Source organism: Phaethon lepturus, unplaced genomic scaffold (genome assembly GCF_000687285.1).
Source record: "Phaethon lepturus isolate BGI_N335 unplaced genomic scaffold, ASM68728v1 scaffold49205, whole genome shotgun sequence".
Taxonomy (NCBI): Eukaryota; Metazoa; Chordata; class Aves; order Phaethontiformes; family Phaethontidae; genus Phaethon; species Phaethon lepturus.
The window spans coordinates 12714-29924 of NW_010540709.1; the positions used below are offsets into that span (position 1 = coordinate 12714).

The 17211-nt window shown below is 44.6% G+C and overlaps 1 protein-coding gene across 1 annotated transcript in view; it reads right to left on the minus strand.

Annotated features, from left to right (window-relative positions):
• Nucleotides 1–16823, minus strand: part of TTYH3 (tweety family member 3) — a gene marked incomplete at its 5' end in the record, with an annotated part of 24261 nt that extends 7438 nt beyond the window's left edge. The window contains 9 exons of the mRNA XM_010287520.1: nt 285–360; nt 1289–1465; nt 3459–3595; nt 4333–4425; nt 4546–4638; nt 5878–5933; nt 13664–13739; nt 14092–14164; nt 16693–16823. Of these exons, the coding sequence (XP_010285822.1) occupies nt 285–360; nt 1289–1465; nt 3459–3595; nt 4333–4425; nt 4546–4638; nt 5878–5933; nt 13664–13739; nt 14092–14164; nt 16693–16823 (912 nt within the window). The remainder of the gene's footprint in view (nt 1–284; nt 361–1288; nt 1466–3458; nt 3596–4332; nt 4426–4545; nt 4639–5877; nt 5934–13663; nt 13740–14091; nt 14165–16692) is intronic.
• Between the last annotated feature and the right edge of the window lie 388 nt (nt 16824–17211).

Below are 17211 nucleotides of genomic sequence, written 5' to 3' on the forward strand. Positions count from 1 at the left end.
ACCAAGATACTCATGCACTTCAGTGGTGGCGGGACTGGGCCCACAGGATCACCAGTGTTAGTAGATTGAGTTTTATTCTTTTTATGTGCAATGTCCAAAGCAGCATAGCAAGGTTTTATTCCCCATGGCAGGTGAGACATGGCTTGTCTATTCAAATCGCTGCCATTTATGGGCCAGATCCTGTGTTTGGCCACAGAGTCAGCTCCCTTGAGAGTATACAGGAGTGGTAAACGTGTATTCCCCAAAGTTGCTGAAGCAGAAAGGAGCAGTAAAGAGAGACTTACTGAGGGAGGTGGGGACTCCCGGCCAATGAGCGGGGTATTCTCACAACGGGGGTTCTGGAAATTTGCATTCTGGCTCCTAGGAAAGGAAGACACATATGGTAACAGGGCGTACGTGTCATGCTTCTCTGGGGACGCTCTCTGACAGCGAGATGGGGCAGTGTATGTGCACCACCGGAACTACTGTATCAGGTCAGTCTCCCTCAAAGCTTTTCTTACAGGCCAGGTGGATCCCCCTTTTTCAGACAAGGGCACAAAACTACCATTATTTTCCTTAGATAAAGCACAATCTTTACACTCTTACTCAGAAGGGCCCACACTGAATCATGTCAAGTGATTTAAAAATAGGTCCGTGTGAAAATCTGCCCTCCCTGCAGTGTTAGAACTGCCAAGCTGCAGAAATGGAGATAAAATGAGGGCAAAGTCTAACGGGAAGAACAAATTGATGTGCCAGCCCCAAAAAGATGGGCCCTAAAGGTAATCCAAGTGTGATCAGAGCTAGGCACTTCTGGAGAAGGCTCTAAAGATCCCACCTGGACTAGGTAGTTCCAGTCTGCAACAGATGTCAGAGCTGACTGCAAATACTGTGGAAGGACAGAGCCTGCAGGTTTTGTCTTGGCTCTCAGGAGACTTAAAATCTTCTGTCAAAACTGCTCCTTCTGAAGAATCAAGTCTTCTGGGGATCAGAATCATTGTGTAATAAGGAGCCTGGACAACACTTTCTAACTTCTTTTCTCTAGGCAGATTTCTAAATCCTCCAGGACAAAGCTGTTCATTTTTGGATCATGCTGTCTCATACAACTTTTTCTACTGCAGCATATTTAACCTATTCCATTCTCCCACTAGATGCCAATCAGAAAACATGGTTTTTTTACACTTTCGATAAAATCCCTTATCACTCCAACTGCTTGGTCAAAAGTGCCAGCCCCACAGCACTTGGTGACAACAGAAATAGAGCGAAGCAATCTGGACAAGCCACAATACAGCCTTCTTGTTGGGATACTCACATGTACTCTGTGACGGGAGCATTGCTGACTGTGTGTGCTGCTGCTGGAATGCTGGTCTCACTGCCATAACTACTCCCACAGCTATAGAGGCTGGGCATGTGCACTCTGTAAAGATTATCGTGTGTTTGTCTACTCCCTTGAGCAGCTGATTCTTCCTCCCCATCATCATCTGAGCTTCTGCAAGAAGGAGAAAAAGTTCCTCCTAGAACCTTACAATTACCCCACATGTGGGGTTTGCAGGAAACCATGGTAATCCTAGGAACCTCCCAATCATCTTCCACACCTCCACATTTATACCCATTTGGGATGCCTTAGGGTGGCTGTGTCAAACACAGCCTACACCACAGTGACTCAGACCTCCCACAGATACCATCTGGACTTTTACACTGCGTGATCCCCTACAGTCTCCTCTCAGGGCTTGGCAGACAGCACAGTTCTGCAACTGCCCAGTCATACAACCAAAGGGTAGACACGCATCCTGAAATACACAGCATTTAAAAAAAACAAAAAACACAGAGAGGCAGTGGGGATGTAGTGCCATGTACCCCACAGAAAGCATCCTTCAAAACTGCAATCTGTATCCTTCCATTTCTTGTAGCCAAGTCCAAAGAGCTTTTAAGGATAAGTCTCTGTAGACTTCTCTGAACTCCCACTCTGGTTACAAAGGATCTGCTTCAGCTTCTAGCAAAATCTCAGAAGTCTTTACAGAGACTAAGTTGCAACATTTGTGTTTAAAGGCTTCATTCTCTCAAAAATGCCAGGATTTTAAAATCAATTTTACTGCAGAGCTGAGCTGTTTGCCAGCTGGTTCCTTCCCTCCTTCCTGTAGTATTCTCTCGTCCCCTCCTATATAATATGCACTATTTTATCTCCTTAGTTATGGGATGAAGCACCAAGAGTTGAAATACATCTTAGCGACGCTTGACAAAGCTACTAAAAGGTTCTACAGGAAGCCCTGTTGCTGGGGGAGAGAGACAGCATGGACATCACTAGAGCATCCCAAACATCACCTGCCGCTTCTGTACCACAAGGTGGCACTGAAGATTTATTCAGGGAATTACAGCCTGCACAGTCTCTTACAGGCCGTAAGTATGACATCCTCCAGCTCCCAGAGGGAGGCAGAGGAAGAAATGGTGCTCGGGGGAACGCAGGAGGGAATCCTTCCGTTCGCAGCAGCAGCTTGAGCCTGCTGGGGCTGGCAGGGCAGGCAGCAGCTCACATGGAAGACAGCACAAGAGGCAGCACTGTGCAAACCTTCCTCCTTCAAACGGGCAGACTACCATTCTCTTCTTGATAAAGCCTCTGCAGCTGTATGTGGAAGAGGTAGGAAACCAGCCATTTTCTTAAGTGCTATTCTGACACATTTCCCAAGGCTTTCTCTGTGGGCACTGCAGGGCTGGTAGGTTCTGCCTTCCTGCTATTGTTCAGGATGTTCCTTTTTACTTTGAACCTTCAGCCTGGGCTGAAAAATCACGTTTCAGGACCACAGAAGAGAATTTGCTGCACAGTCTTCTGCTCTTCTGCAAGAACAGAAAACTCAAAGCTATTTTAATAGCTGCATGTGGTGCAACAGCCAGCCAGTGAAGCGAAGGTTTGCTCATGATTTACTGGTCAGCCTGGTTACCATCACTAACACTAGTTCCAAACAACTCTGCTGCTAGATGATTGCCACCAGTTTGCATGTATCTCATCTGCCCATGCTATTGCCACCAAGAGAGTTCCTGGTTCCTACTGACTATGCAAGTCATTTGCCCCAGCATGAGCAAAGCCAAGAAAGGCAAGCGTGAACTGCTTCTCCTTCCAATTCTTTTCCCCGTACTAGAACAAATGCCTCAAAGCAATGCAAGACAATAGGTACTTTACAGAAATGGCACATAGTTCAAGCCTCTCTCTACAGCTATAATCATTCATCTTATAGTCCTACAGTGTACTGAATACTCTGCACACATAATATCCGAGTGCAATAAGGCTCAGATGTAAATATTAACCACAGCCAGAGCAAAAGCCAACAGCTTTTTTTCCTGTTGGACCTGTGCTTATAAAGCCTCATCCCTCACACTTCTGGGATTATATGGGAAAGAGCTCCATATGCTCATGGGCACATATCCAATAGCCAGTCTTCATTAGGAAAGAACTCTACAGTGCTACAGGATCTAAGCCCTCTCTATACCTCTTTTGCTGCCAAGTGTGTGGGACGCTGCACACAATGGAACTGAACATGAGGGCTGTGACAAAGGAGAAGAGAACCAGGTAGATGAGGCCTTCCACTCCATCATAGCAAAAGCCCGTCAACGCCTGGACGTAATCCTGGAGAGAGAAATGAGCAAAGTTTCCCGATCACTAGAGAGTTAACATTGAACTCTAATTCAAAAGCCCTTCCCCTGGACTACTTTCTCTGAAACAACTCATGAGATTGTACTCCCTTTGCCAGGGCAATTAATTTTGGGGACCTCAAGTGCTTTTCATAACTGATCTTAACCCTTATTTCCCCTCATAAAGCCCAACTCACATATAGATGTGGGGATATTTTCAAGCCCACACAATAAGAGTTTCAAAGAAAAAAAAAGTCAAGGCAAACTTATCCACCCAGATTAAGAGATCACATTTTTTTATTAAGCCTCTCAGCTCCCTCACTATGTCCCATTGCCCAAGAACACAGGCATGGACTATCTGTTTCTCTGCCTTCAGAGACACAGCTAGGGCAAGAGTTAGGCCATGTTATACTGCAGCTATAAGGCATTCCACTCCACGGGAAAGGCAACAAGCTACATGCCACAGAAAAACACCTGGAGGCCCCTGAAACCTTAGGGCTGCAGCTTGTATATGCATAAAGGCATGTTATCTAGTTTCTCTATGTTCACCTTAAACCAGAAAGCTAACTTGATCCAAATTCTCATTCTCCTTTCTGCTGCAGTCAATCAGTAAAAGCCGTTGTAAACTGTTTTGGCACACCAGAAATGTGAAATTCCAAAATAATCAGTATGCTACAGGCTCTACACACGCTTTGTTCTTTCTTAACTCAAGCCCAGTTACTGAGGACTCACCAAATGCAGACTCCGACAGTCTACTAAAGCAGTCAGCTGCTGCAAGTTGATCTCTGTTGAATTTAAAACCTCCTGGATCCGAGTAAGATACTCCTGTAAGCAACAAGCTAGCAATTATGGCAAGGAAATGGCTTAGCAGGAGCTGATCTTGGGCTTTGTACAAGGGTAAGAGAAGCCAAAAAGCACAGGGAGAGCAAACTTGAGGAGAGTTACCTTGGAGGTGGGGTACTCTCTGCTTGCTGACCTCATGAGTTCCATAACATCATCCTGCATTTCCACCAGAGCCTTGTGACTTCCTGACAGCTTCTGCTCAACACAAAACATGCAATGTTTCAGCAATTCAGGCCACATGAACCAACAGAGCTCCTGGGAAATAAGACTTAAATCCTGTTCCCAAGTTAGGGAACTAGTTAAGGATGTCTCAACTGACATGGGTGCAGCTGTGATGGCGTTAAGTTTAACCTTTACCAACCTGGAAGAAGTACAGACAGAAATAAGAGAGGAAGGGAAGAACCAAAAGAAAAAAAAAACAACACACGTACACACACAAGCCGTACACACAGCTGGGGCCAGCTGCAGGACAGAGGGGAAGGAGAAAGAAAAGACACAAAGCACTCATTCTCACCACAGAACACCGCTGGATTTTTCTCCTCAGAGGGCTGAGAGAGACTTAAATGGTAATAGTAAAAGTTGTTTGTATTGGGGTGCTGCCTTCATGTCCCATTAAAGCATCCACGGGAATTTCACATGCAATAGCATGTCAGAGAGTGCGCTGAGCAACCAGAAATGCAACAGATGGCAACGGTGCATCATACCACAGCTTGAAGTGTTCTTACCCCACCCTTTAAAACAGAGGAAGACAAGACTTAAAAAAACCTAAATATAAATGGTGAAGCAGCTGGTGTCTGCCAAATGGTGGGTGGTGTGGGTTCATTCTGGCCTCTGATACATAAGACAAAGTTTGGGATAGGCCCAGGTGCTGTTCCTCAGCCCCCACACAAAAGAATAATGACTCACATTTATACTTCAGGATACAAACCCTTCAACATCCAAGGGATTTAAGAGGCGTATGTGAGAATCACTCCCTCACCCACAGAAGTGGCTGCATTTTGGGAGTGGAGTGTTGCCACTGTCTAACCGAAAAGAACCTGCGAGAAGAGATTCAAAGCAGGAAGTGTGTAGTTTCCCACCCTGGCATTAATTGTGGGTGCTCTGTCTCCATGTTGCTGCCCTTAGAACAGTGCCATGTAAACAGAGATACCACAAACAAAGACACAGTCCTCGCCACATCACACATGGGCCCCTCTAATCGGGCATGCTGGACCTGAAGCTACACAGGTAGTGACGGAGGTGGAAAAAGCTGCTCACAAAATCCCAGTGCCACCTCTTTCACAGCTGCAAAGTAGTTACCAAAGCTTTACCAACAGGTGGAATGCTCTAAAGCTAACACCTTGCAACCTGCTGCATGCTGGCATGACGAGCCTTTAGCCTATACCCTGCAGAGTGCTGAGAAGGGGTGAAGGGAGCTAGGATGCTTACACTCACCTGCTGGAAAGGGTTGGGGTATCCGGCACTACAGGTAATGTAATAGCGGAGAGTATCTACAAAGACAAAAGAAAAAAGAAAGTCATGCTAGATACATTGCTTTGCAGTATTTTATTTCTGCCACAAGGGAGGTGTTAAGTTCTGAATGCAATACACAAAATGAAAATTCAATATAAATGGAAATACTTCCCCATCTCCAAGTAAGATTACAGTGCATGAACGTCACTGGAGAAAGGGATGTAACCTGCCTTTGGGGAGAAAAGAAAGATTTGGTTGTTTTGGTGGTGGGGGATTTTGTTGCTGTTCTTGTTGGGGGTTTTTTTGAACAGTGAAAGGCAAGGGGCTGCCCCACTTATATCATTAGGTGAAACATCAAAAAAGTTTTATTCAGAAGTCAACACTAACCACAGCATAACCATAAGACAGGACCTTAGCCTAGAACTCATCCAACTGAACGTTTAATTTCTGCAGCTTCCAAGTGCCAGAATACCATTCTACGGTCACTGGAAGCAATCAGAGGTACAGACTGCTGCCTAGGGCACATAGCAAAGAGACAACTCAACTTTCATCCAATTCTGTTCATCAGCCACAAAACGTTCGCACAGGAGAAGCAGTAGTGGTGATATAAATCCAGGCTGCTATCAAAAATACCTGTGGAAGCACACCGCTGGGCCAAAGACAGAGCAGATCCCTATGCTACTACATCCCTATGCTACTCCACAAAGATGTACGTATTGCTTCCTAAGTGCACAAGTTGAAGTGTTTAAGAGTAAAAAGTTAAAAAAAAAAAGACCTCTTCACAATTGGCAATTCTTCTATCACATTCAAGGAGAGACTGGCTTTAGGCAGTGTTCTGTAGGAGGACACAAGAAAGCCCTCTTCATTCAAGAAAATTATAACTTCCAATACTATTTCCTAAAAATGGTATCACTTCGAAAGCAAGTGAGGAAATGGATGGAAAACAACAAGTTCTTGTCTTTCTGACAAGTACTAGGGATAAACAAGTAAATAGTAGTCTGTTTTCTGATGGATGTCACTTGCACGCAATTAGATTTTAATTAGATGCTTTAATTAGACTTTAACTGGAAGAGTATATGTCATTTGTTTTGCATCCTTCTTTTGACTTATGCAAAAAAGTTATTTTTGGTATTGAGTCAATACTGCAGACTTGATCAGAAAAGAAAGCTCTTACCATGTATCAGGATACCAGCAACACATTACCTGTTCAAGGGATCTCAGATTGTTTGCTGGTAACATCCCAAAAAGTTAGTATTAAGACTAAGTAGCTCTATCAGCAATTGCAGTACAGCAAAGATGTACTCAAACTTCCAGATAAGACTGTTAGTGCTCTGCTAATAGCACCACCCATTTCCAGGCTTGAAGAGACAGTTTTATTTCTCCTTACGCAGATGTGTATGAAACCAGCCTGATGCCCCCATAAGCGCTCCATAAAGCTACACCAACTGCCAGCATGTACAAGTTACAAATACGAGGCTTTCCCGTCCCATACTAAATAATGTTATCATGGTAGGGAGCTCTGACAGAGTTGACAATCCAAATACCTTTAGATTATTTCTCAAACATTTACAGTTCCTCTTCAGTTGAATTGGAGTGCATTAGCTCAGCAAAATCAAGGGTGAAGTTGGCTCGGTAAAGACAAAAGCCCCAAAACACACATACACTCTGCATCCCCCTCCCTACTAGCATCCTTTTCTCCATTCCTTTTAATCTTCTCTGTGACTTCCAGTAATAAATATTCTAGACTGCAAAGGTATTCTAATCACTCCCAGCTCAGAAATCAGTAAGACGCACAACCACAAGCGAGCAGAGCTGTGAAGGAAGCAGACCTGACTACACCTGACTCCGCCGTGCTTCCCATTAATATTGAATGCACCTTTCGGCAAGCAAACACCCTGGAGACCAAGAGGTACAACACAGACCATCGGCTCCTGCACACCGGCAATGCAACCTGACAGTTGTTATTTATAATTCATTAGCCGACTTTGGGGCAGCTTTTGCCAGCTGCTCTATCTCCCCCCCTCTGCCAACTCCTTCTCCAGGATGACTTGCATCTCCCCAGCCAAACCTCTAAACAGCAATTAGCAAAATCTGGGCACATAGGAGGGCAGCAAGAGCTGCTTTGAGTGCCTCACCTTGGGTAGACCGCAGAAACAACTGTCCACAACTCCTGAGCCAAGGAAAGGACTGCTCCTCCCAGGCTCATAAGTCACATTCAGTGACTATGGAAAAATGGATGAAAATGCACCCGCGCTGAAACAACAGCATAGCAACAGCAATCCACAGCATCACGGAGTGACCTAAAGAAGCTATGATCTTGTCATCTATTTATTTTAAACCAACAAACCACTAAAAGTTTCCCTTAGGCTCCCACAGTGGTATCAAGTTTGCATTGCCTTTGTAGGTGCGTTAAGTTGCATGACATACCGCTAACACATAGCTCTAGAAATGTTTCTTCAGGGCCTTCTGGATCATCCCTGGTGGGCAGATTACAGATGAGAGCTCCTGATATCATGATAGTTTGCAGCTTGTAAGCCCAGGATAAAGATTGCTGGTTACAGGCGAAGTGAGCAGCAGTACAGTACAGTGAAGTAAGTGCTTCCCTTGCTTCTCCCTGGAAGGCAGGATCAACAAGGCTTCACTGTGGTAGCGCTGGCTTTTGCAGCTGACAAGTGTGACACTGTACATAAAACGTGCCTTCCGAAACGGGAAAGCCAGCAGGAGCAGCTTTCCCCTGCACTGAACCCAGCGTGCTAATAGCTGCGGTGCTTTAAAGCTAAGGCTACAACAGGCAGCGAAGCTGCTTTAAGGTCGTCCTGTGCTGCAAAGCCTGGAAATTAAGAGAAGCATGATCCCTGCCTCCGTACCACCAAGCTGGGAAAGAGAAAAGAGCAGGAAGCACCTTCACCAGTTTTAAACCTGGTGGAGGCTATCCTGTACAACGCCAAATGTCAAATTTCTGCCCAGAAAACAGCTATACTAAGCCATCATTTGCACTCTGCTAACACCTCCAGGAAATGTCTTTCTATAATTACCTTTCCCATGCATTTTCCTCTCAAGGAAAATTCCTGAAGATTGGATCTGATTTTTGAAGCCAGCCTTTAGGTGATCTAGTTCATAGGAGAAGGGTTAGGCAGGGTCACATTTGCAGCTGCCTATGCCTGCTGTTGCTAGCAGCAATCCTCCTGACCCACTCTCTTGGTGCACAGGCAGCGTAGGAGCAGAAGGCAAAGAAGGGAACTACCTAAAATGCTTTATTTTTGCAAAGTCTGTTTTTCTTAGAAAGGAAAGTAGAACTGCCTGCTAAAGACCGCTTCAGCTGCTAGAACTACTTACTGCTTCTGCAACCATGGAGACTTATTATTCACTTCACAGCCCAGCAGAAATGCAAAAATGGCATTATGTACCCACCAAAAGGCAGTGAGAAGTTCTGTAGGGTAAAGAACAATCAGAAAGAGAGATCCTAGTTAAAAAAATAAAAATCCCCACACCTAGAACAGCTTTTCCCAGCCCTTCTTCATCTCTACTTGAACATTCTGTAAGCAGCTTGAATTTTACATAGACACCCGGATGAGACCGTCTCTGTGGGATCCATCATCAGAAATTTCAAGTATATTGCCTGTGATGTCAAAGGAAGATGACTCTCCTGGCCAGATTTTCTGGCCCAGGTAACTTGTTCTCCACCAGGAGTTATGTTTCCTAAGGCAACAGACTGACAGCAAAGGGAAGTATCTGCATAACATTTATATTTCTCTCATATATGCCACTCTTATACTGGTGAAATCAGCCATCACGAGCCTTCAGCAAAGAGCTTGTAGCCATCCCACATGCCCTCCACTCAAAGTTTGCTGCTAATCAGGAGTCCAGCAAAACCATGCAGCAAAACACAGCTTCTCACCACCGAGATCAGCTCAGCAGGATTCTTGAGCGCGCTTCTTTGGGCAAACTCTTTTCTCTGCAGTGCCCACTGAGCCCACGTAGTAACTGTGCAACCACCACATGCCCCACATGAGGTTTTGTCCTGACCTGACTTCTACAGAGGAGAGGAAAGGGAGGTGGCAGTGGTGTCAGTCCCCCGGTTAATTCGGCTCTGGGCTTCTAAGAAGAGAGTGAACCAGTGAGAGGCCGATTAGGAGGCTGTGCGCAACAGGAACGCTTGCTGCTTATTTCTGAGCAGTTAAGTCTCGGCATCCAGCCTGACCAGCTTGGCTGGACCGAAGGTAAAAGGCTCCGTTATCCATCCCCTGAGGTTCACAGTCCCTTTGGATGAAGTGAGTGGCTGTTCACCATGCAGACTTCTAGTAAGAGAATCTGGAGAAAGCTTTCTGTTTAGACAGATTGTGCCTTTTTATTTAATTTTATGCAATAAGTCATCTGATAATAACATAATATAAATGAAAAAGAATGAGACTAGAAGATGGCCTCCTGCTTTGAAAATAAACATCTTGGCTGCACCAAGTCTTTTTACTAGCAGCAGGAACCGATTACACAGCCACTGTTCAACTCCATTGGCTTTATCTCAATTAATGAATACTGGGTGAGTTAGGCACATATATCAGCCTCTTTTGCAAAATTATTTAAGTCCCCCCTCCTCCAAGAAACCTGCATTAAAAGCTCTTTGCCCCCACTTCCCCCCCCCTTTAATGCAGTGCTTTTTATCTACAAAACAAGGACATCTCCTCTCCAGCTAAAAACATGACAACAATAATAATGCACTTAATCAGATTATTCTCATCTCCATTAATTCTTTTTAGATTTGCAAACAGCAATTAATACGCAAACAGGAATATTAACATACTAGTTGCCCAGTATCCAACACAGTTATTTTTCTGTGAAAACTCCTATAACCATCACCAACAAAAAAGTACTGCAAATACACAAACGTAGATGACTCAGTCCTAGTTTGAATGCCAGAGTATAGGGCTAGGATTAGTACAACATATTATATTTGAAAACAGGAACTAAAAATATTGATTAAGGGGAAAATTGACCCAGCACTACAAAGCTTCTTAAGATTACTTGTTGGTGCTTATATCCTTAAAAATAGATGGCAGCACTTAGCCCCGTATACCATACCCCAGCACCGGCCAAAAGCAGGCACCTAGGCAAGACTGAGAACACGGGTGCCTTTTCAGCCCAACTTCAGTTCAAGTGACTCCCAAGGTAAATGTGATTCCTACATATACGGTAACGCCCAATGGATTCTTCTTCCATAGACCACCTGAGCCCTTCTATCCACTCACACCCTTAGTCATCTCCCTTCTGAACTGGAAAAACACGTGGTCAGATACACTCCGGTGAAACTAGCTGGAGCAATCTTAAAGTGTTTCAGCCTCATCTGTCTATACTGCTGTTAATGTCGGAGAGATTCACCCACAGAGCAGAGGCAGCAAACCGGAGAGTGTGAAGAGTCCATGCACTAGAACTGGGAGCCTTCAAACAGGGCAGCTTCCTCCAAGAGGACAGCATTGGTGCTGGCTCCCAGCTGCCTCCCTTGTCTCTTCAAGCCCATCACTCCCACCATGTATATGGCTCAGCTGATCACAAAGCAGCTGCTACAATTTATAGCCAAGCATATTAAGGGATACCAACACTTGTTTCAGACTTTTAAAACATTTTTCTAAAGAGCCAGTATTGGGATTAAAGTGCCATTGAGCAGTACCACACTGCAGTCCTCATGCTGTGATTTTCCTTCCTGCTCAGGTGCCCAGGACAGACCCGACATCAGGGACCAAGAGCTATTTCTGTAGCTTCCTGACCATAAACTATGACACAGCAGTGAAAATCCACATGGGAAGGCAGAACATTCAATCATCTCCCAACCAGCTGCCTAGTGTGATGGCAGGCTCAGAAGTTAGACTGATTTCCTTATGAAAAAAAGGAAAAAGACACTCACGAACGCTCAACGGCTGCCTAACAGCAGGGAGCTGACACAGCAGCAGCCCACGGAAGGGGCCACCCTTCCAACTCAAGCCTGTGACAACACCTGCTCTTCCTCCTCTTCAGCATTTCACTTAGACCCATTCACTGTTATTTATGGACCCTTAACAACTGTTATAGCTGGCGGTGCTGCCAGAACAGAGCCTGATTTCACCCGGGGGAGCTGCCTGCCCCTGCCCAGGGAAAGGGGAGGAGGCACAGGAATGTCAGTCCTGCACTCACCGTTAGCCTCTAAATGAATGATACTGATTAACAAAAAACTGCAGGAGCCAAGCAGACAAGGACAACTGAAATGGAGTAGCAGCACAAAGGGGCATTTCTTCAGTTTCCCAGGGTCAATCTAGTTGTTACCAAACATGTTCCAGAGCCGATTTGGGTTATCAAATTATTACAGCACACAGCTGGCATTAGCATCAGATATTCCCATTGGCCTCACTGACCTGTTCACCTCCTTGAACAACTAGGAGACTAGCCTGGTACCTGAAGCCACATCTTCGTCACCTTCACAGCCAAGAGAGGATTTTCATCTTGTGTGGTGTTAAACACTCATTCTCTTCCCTTACTGCATTTCTTTGTTACGAAGAAAGCTGTGTGGCTCTATCCTCTCCTTCCCAGGAAATCACTAAGGCATTACAAAAATAAACTGTAGGGTGGTAATATCAACCTGCACATACTCTTTCATACTATATTCTGCCTCCAGACAAACTTTTCTTATTACTTCCAATCCCTGCAGCCTCAGCCATAGCTACATACCTGTATGTATGCGCAGTAAAAGGCAGCATTTGGCTAAGTGTGTGGCCATACATTAGACCTTCCGTACACAAGGCAAAGATTCTCTGATTCCACTAAATAAGAACCAGGAAAATCACAAATGGCTCCTTTTGCAAATCCACATCATTGCTTATTTGTGTTTTATCATACACAGAACTATACAGAGGAACTATCAGGGGGAGAGAAGGTAGGAGAAAAGTTAACTTTGTTATCTAAGCAGCAAACTCAGTCCTGAAAAATACTTTTCCTTTTTAGCACTTACGGTATCTCTGCTGGCAAGCGCCAACCACTTTAAGCCACAGTTCTGAAAGCCACTTTTGCTCCACCAAGGTCTAAACCGAAGGCACCCCTCATCTCACCAACACTTCAGTCTAAATTAGGAGCAACAAACCCAAAAATCCATCCGTGCTTCAGCCGGATGCCACTTGATGCGGGCATATTGCTTTAAATGGAACAGGATAAACAAAGCAGTCAAAATACTGCATTTATAATGGAAAGGGAAATTCATACTTCTCTTTGTGGCTGTTTCCATTCATTTATCCTTTAAATTAGCTTTAAAGAGATTCCTATTTATAGCCACCATTAAGAGAAAATAATAATATCTATTTGTTGATAACAGGTATAAAAATAAGTATTCTAGATACAGGAATTCAGACCCAAGAGCAAGTCTTAAAAATGACAACTCAAACTGCATGCTGCTATTGTTGCAGTTCTGTTGCTTAGAGGGGAGAACAAGATTCAAGAACGCTACATTTAAAGCAAGATAATCCAGGGCTTCTATTCTGTCTATCAGTTACTTCCACCTAAGGGCCAAGACAGAAGAAAGGTTCCAAGGGCTCTTCTGACAAAGAAAAGTGAACGTGTGTACTTCTGGCCAGAGTATAAATGCTTCTTTGGGAAGAACATTGGTTTTCCAGAGCTCCGCAGGCACCTGCTTTTCCCACTGTACGCAAGCTCCTCTGCTCCAAACACCACTCTCAACTCTCAGCCACTGCCATGCTCCTGTGTGACAGCTGGAGCCGCAGGACCCTGTGCCAGAGCCAGTCCCAGCACTTACCAGCACTAAGCACTGCATTCTCTTCAACCACTCTGGAGACGTAAGCATCAGGGTTAATACAGAAGTCACTGGAGCCCTAGACAGATGCAAGACAAAAGGGAAAAGGACTATCAAAGAACACCGGTATCAAAGCGCAGTTGAGCCAGGTTAACATCAGGGAAGCCTCTACTGTTGGGGCATTTCAGATGCTGAAGCCTCTCATCGTCACCCCCACTAGCACTGCTTTACACAACCGCAGCTGCGCCGGACCACTAGCTAGCACACCACACCACGGAGGAAGGAGAAGCTCTCTACTTTTCACAGATGTTAACTGCTAGGACAGCTACTTAGAACAAGATGCACTATAAGACAAGCACAGTGTAACATTAATCTCCTGTCAGATAAACCTGCAGCGAAGGGTGAATGGGACTTGGATCAGAGCCACTTACCACAGCGACAGCCAACTCCAGACCCAGGGATCCCCAGCTGACAATCAGGGCAAACACCCCAAGCAAACACACCCTGTGGGAGACAGACAGATGGCAGATGTAGAAGCTCTGATTTCAAGCAGATCCTTTCACCAGATGCATTATTTGGAGTCCAGAGCAATTACCAAACCCAAGAAATAATCATCAACCATTGTATCTTCAGACAAGCCATCCAGTTTTACATGTTGTGGACAGCAGCAACCAGAGAAGTTTCTATCCAGTTGTTGGTTCCCACATTACCGGGCCCTGGGGCTGCAGGAGAAGGAAGAAAAGGGCGGAAGCAAAATCTTACCCTGCTTCTAGCAGGGAAGCCAAACAAAGACACGGGGGGAGCTGAAGGGAAAGCAGATGGATTACTACAATCCTATCGCTTCCACTATCCACATGCTGGACTTTACTTTCTAAGTCCAAAGATATTGAAAGGAAAATATCTCAAGAAAAAACCAAAACACAAAATTAGACAAGTTCATCCTGTTTCAAGAATAAATGAGTTTAAGTGTTAAGTACTGCACAGCTACAAACAGTGGGACACCCAGCCTGTTTTAGGACACCTCACTTTGGTTCCAAGCTGCATGCATCTGGACAGCACCTAAGGATCCCACATAGCCCCAGAAGAGACGGTCACCTGCAGGCAAACAGTTCAGAGCAACAGCTTTGGTGCCTGCCACAGCCAGGCGAGCGCATCTCTGCAGAGATTTAGAAGTTTTGTCCTGACCGCTGGACCTCATCACCGACAGAAACAGTGGGAAATGTCTGCTATCAAGCAGACCCAAGGCAGAGGGATGACAGAGCAGTGGTCTCTGTGACATTCAGCTGGCACACACTGCTGGAAAAGGCTTTTGCACTTCCCCAACACATTAGCACATTAGCTCTTCACCTTTGCTGTCAGTATGAGTATTAGAGATACTTGGGCAAAAGTGCTCCTCAGCTCCCTCAGGTATGGGGATGCAGACTAATAAGCAGTTTTATTTTGTGTATCCCCATCTTCAAAGTAAAGGGACACTGGCTTGCTCTCTCAGGGATGCTTTTTCCTTCAGGCTTTGAGACACAGGTAGGTTCTTCCCGCCCACCCTCTGAAGAAAATAAAACAAAAGCCTGTTCATAACCACGATATTCTTTATTCAAACATAGTGCAAGCATCTCTGTGAGGAAGGGACATATCTCTTCTGCTACATTTGTCTCATTGAAGACCAGAACTTTAAAAAATAAATCTATGAGCCTACATGTATAAAAAAAAAGATCTATCCCTCAGTTTAAAAACTTATTTCAATTATGAGTAATCCCTATTCTTTGAATGGATTTGTGGGTCATCCTGCAGAAGTAATGGAGCTTAGCCAGACTGACCTCTGTGCAGCACTCTGCAATAAGATGGCTAAAGACTTTATTATGCTTTTTCCAAATGGATGCAAAAATTATCAGCCATGGATCAGCAAGGTTCTGTAGTTTTATAACATAAGGACAACACGGGCTGGTGCCTCCAGCTGAGCATGGTAATCAATTCAATAAGACACATTTGTTGTTTTACTTTAAATGAATATGACTGGGTCAGTAACTGATTGCTTGGCTAAAAGATCTAAAACTGGCATTTCACCATCTTCCTTGGCTGTGATACACTTGCTTCTTTGTGCCATGTGCTCCCTTTGGGGAATGCCTCAATATGAACTTCTGGCTAATAGAGAATGAGATTCTAATTTAAACCCTGGGTTTACCATCTGTGCATACACTTGGACTTTTGTCTGTATGACCTGCCAGGTATGAAGTCATCTGGCAAATAATAAATCTGAATATGCATTCCAATTATTAACGGCATCACCATGTACCAGGATAAACTCTTGGCCATGTCAGTTGTCAAACCATCGCTGTGTTTATCATACTGGTATCTTTGCCAAATATGCCAAGCTAAAGCAAGCTACTAGATAGGGAGAGGAATATTTTTTTTCTTGTAATTGGGCCTGGGTGCGGCAGCATTTGCAGTGTGCTTCTTAGAAATAGGCACATATTAATATTGCTGTACCATGGCAACAAGACTCCTCCTCATAGCTGTACAAACCATTGCTTGTTCTCAGTTTAACATTCTTCAGGTGTGACAGCCAAAGGTAAACAAGAGCAGAATGTGACACAAAAGGCATGCTACCAGGTTGCGTAGACACACGCAATGCTTATCATCCATTAACAACTGTAGAGAATTAAAGGGAGTTTTTTAAAGCCTATAAATTTAAGGGAGGATGTTCACATTACTATCTCCCAGCAAACAGAGGCTACCAGTGCTACCCAGCAGAAGGCAGACTGCTCAGATGAGTTCCTTGCCTTTGATACAAAAGCAACAGACACCAGAAACATCGCATTTTATAGCTCAAGAACCTACCTGTGAACATTTCCCATGTAGCCCTAATCCTATCCACAGTTACACTCTACAAAGTCTCTCTATATTGAGAGGCAAATTTAAGCTATTCAGTCTCAGAAGTCCTTGAAATCAACTGACAAGAGTCTAGAGGTTTAAACTAGCAGGCACTTGCATTCAGCTGATCTTCTTTGAGGCACTGCACCTGGGTCAGGACTTACCCCATAAGAATGGCCCTGGAGTTTCTAATGAGCCCAAAGAGCACCAGCAAACATATCAGGACATGGAACAGGAGCAGGCCCAGGTATCCCAGCCACCTGCAGAAAACAAAAACCCCAACACGGTCTGCAAAGGAAAAATGGTGTATAAAAGGCACAGATCAAGAAGCTGGTAGACTCATGAGGAAAACACAGCCCTTTTCTTCACGTAAAAGCCACCACTAATGATTAATCTCCAGAGCGCTCTGCATATTTGCTGGGTCTGGGGTTAAGGCAGGTAAAAGCATTCACACAACAGCATACACAGTGGTTGAGAACACTACTGGACACCATCAGCTGAAGAACAGGCGTTGCAGCTTCTTGAACTTCCTAGACATTTATTAGAAAATGCTTCAGTTATTCCACATGTGTGGATAGAGGTTTTCTTTTGTGGAATACATTGGATGCAATCTTTTATTGAGGAAGTTTAACAAAAAGGTATGTTAGGGTATGGTCTATGGGGCCTGATGGGATCCACCCGAG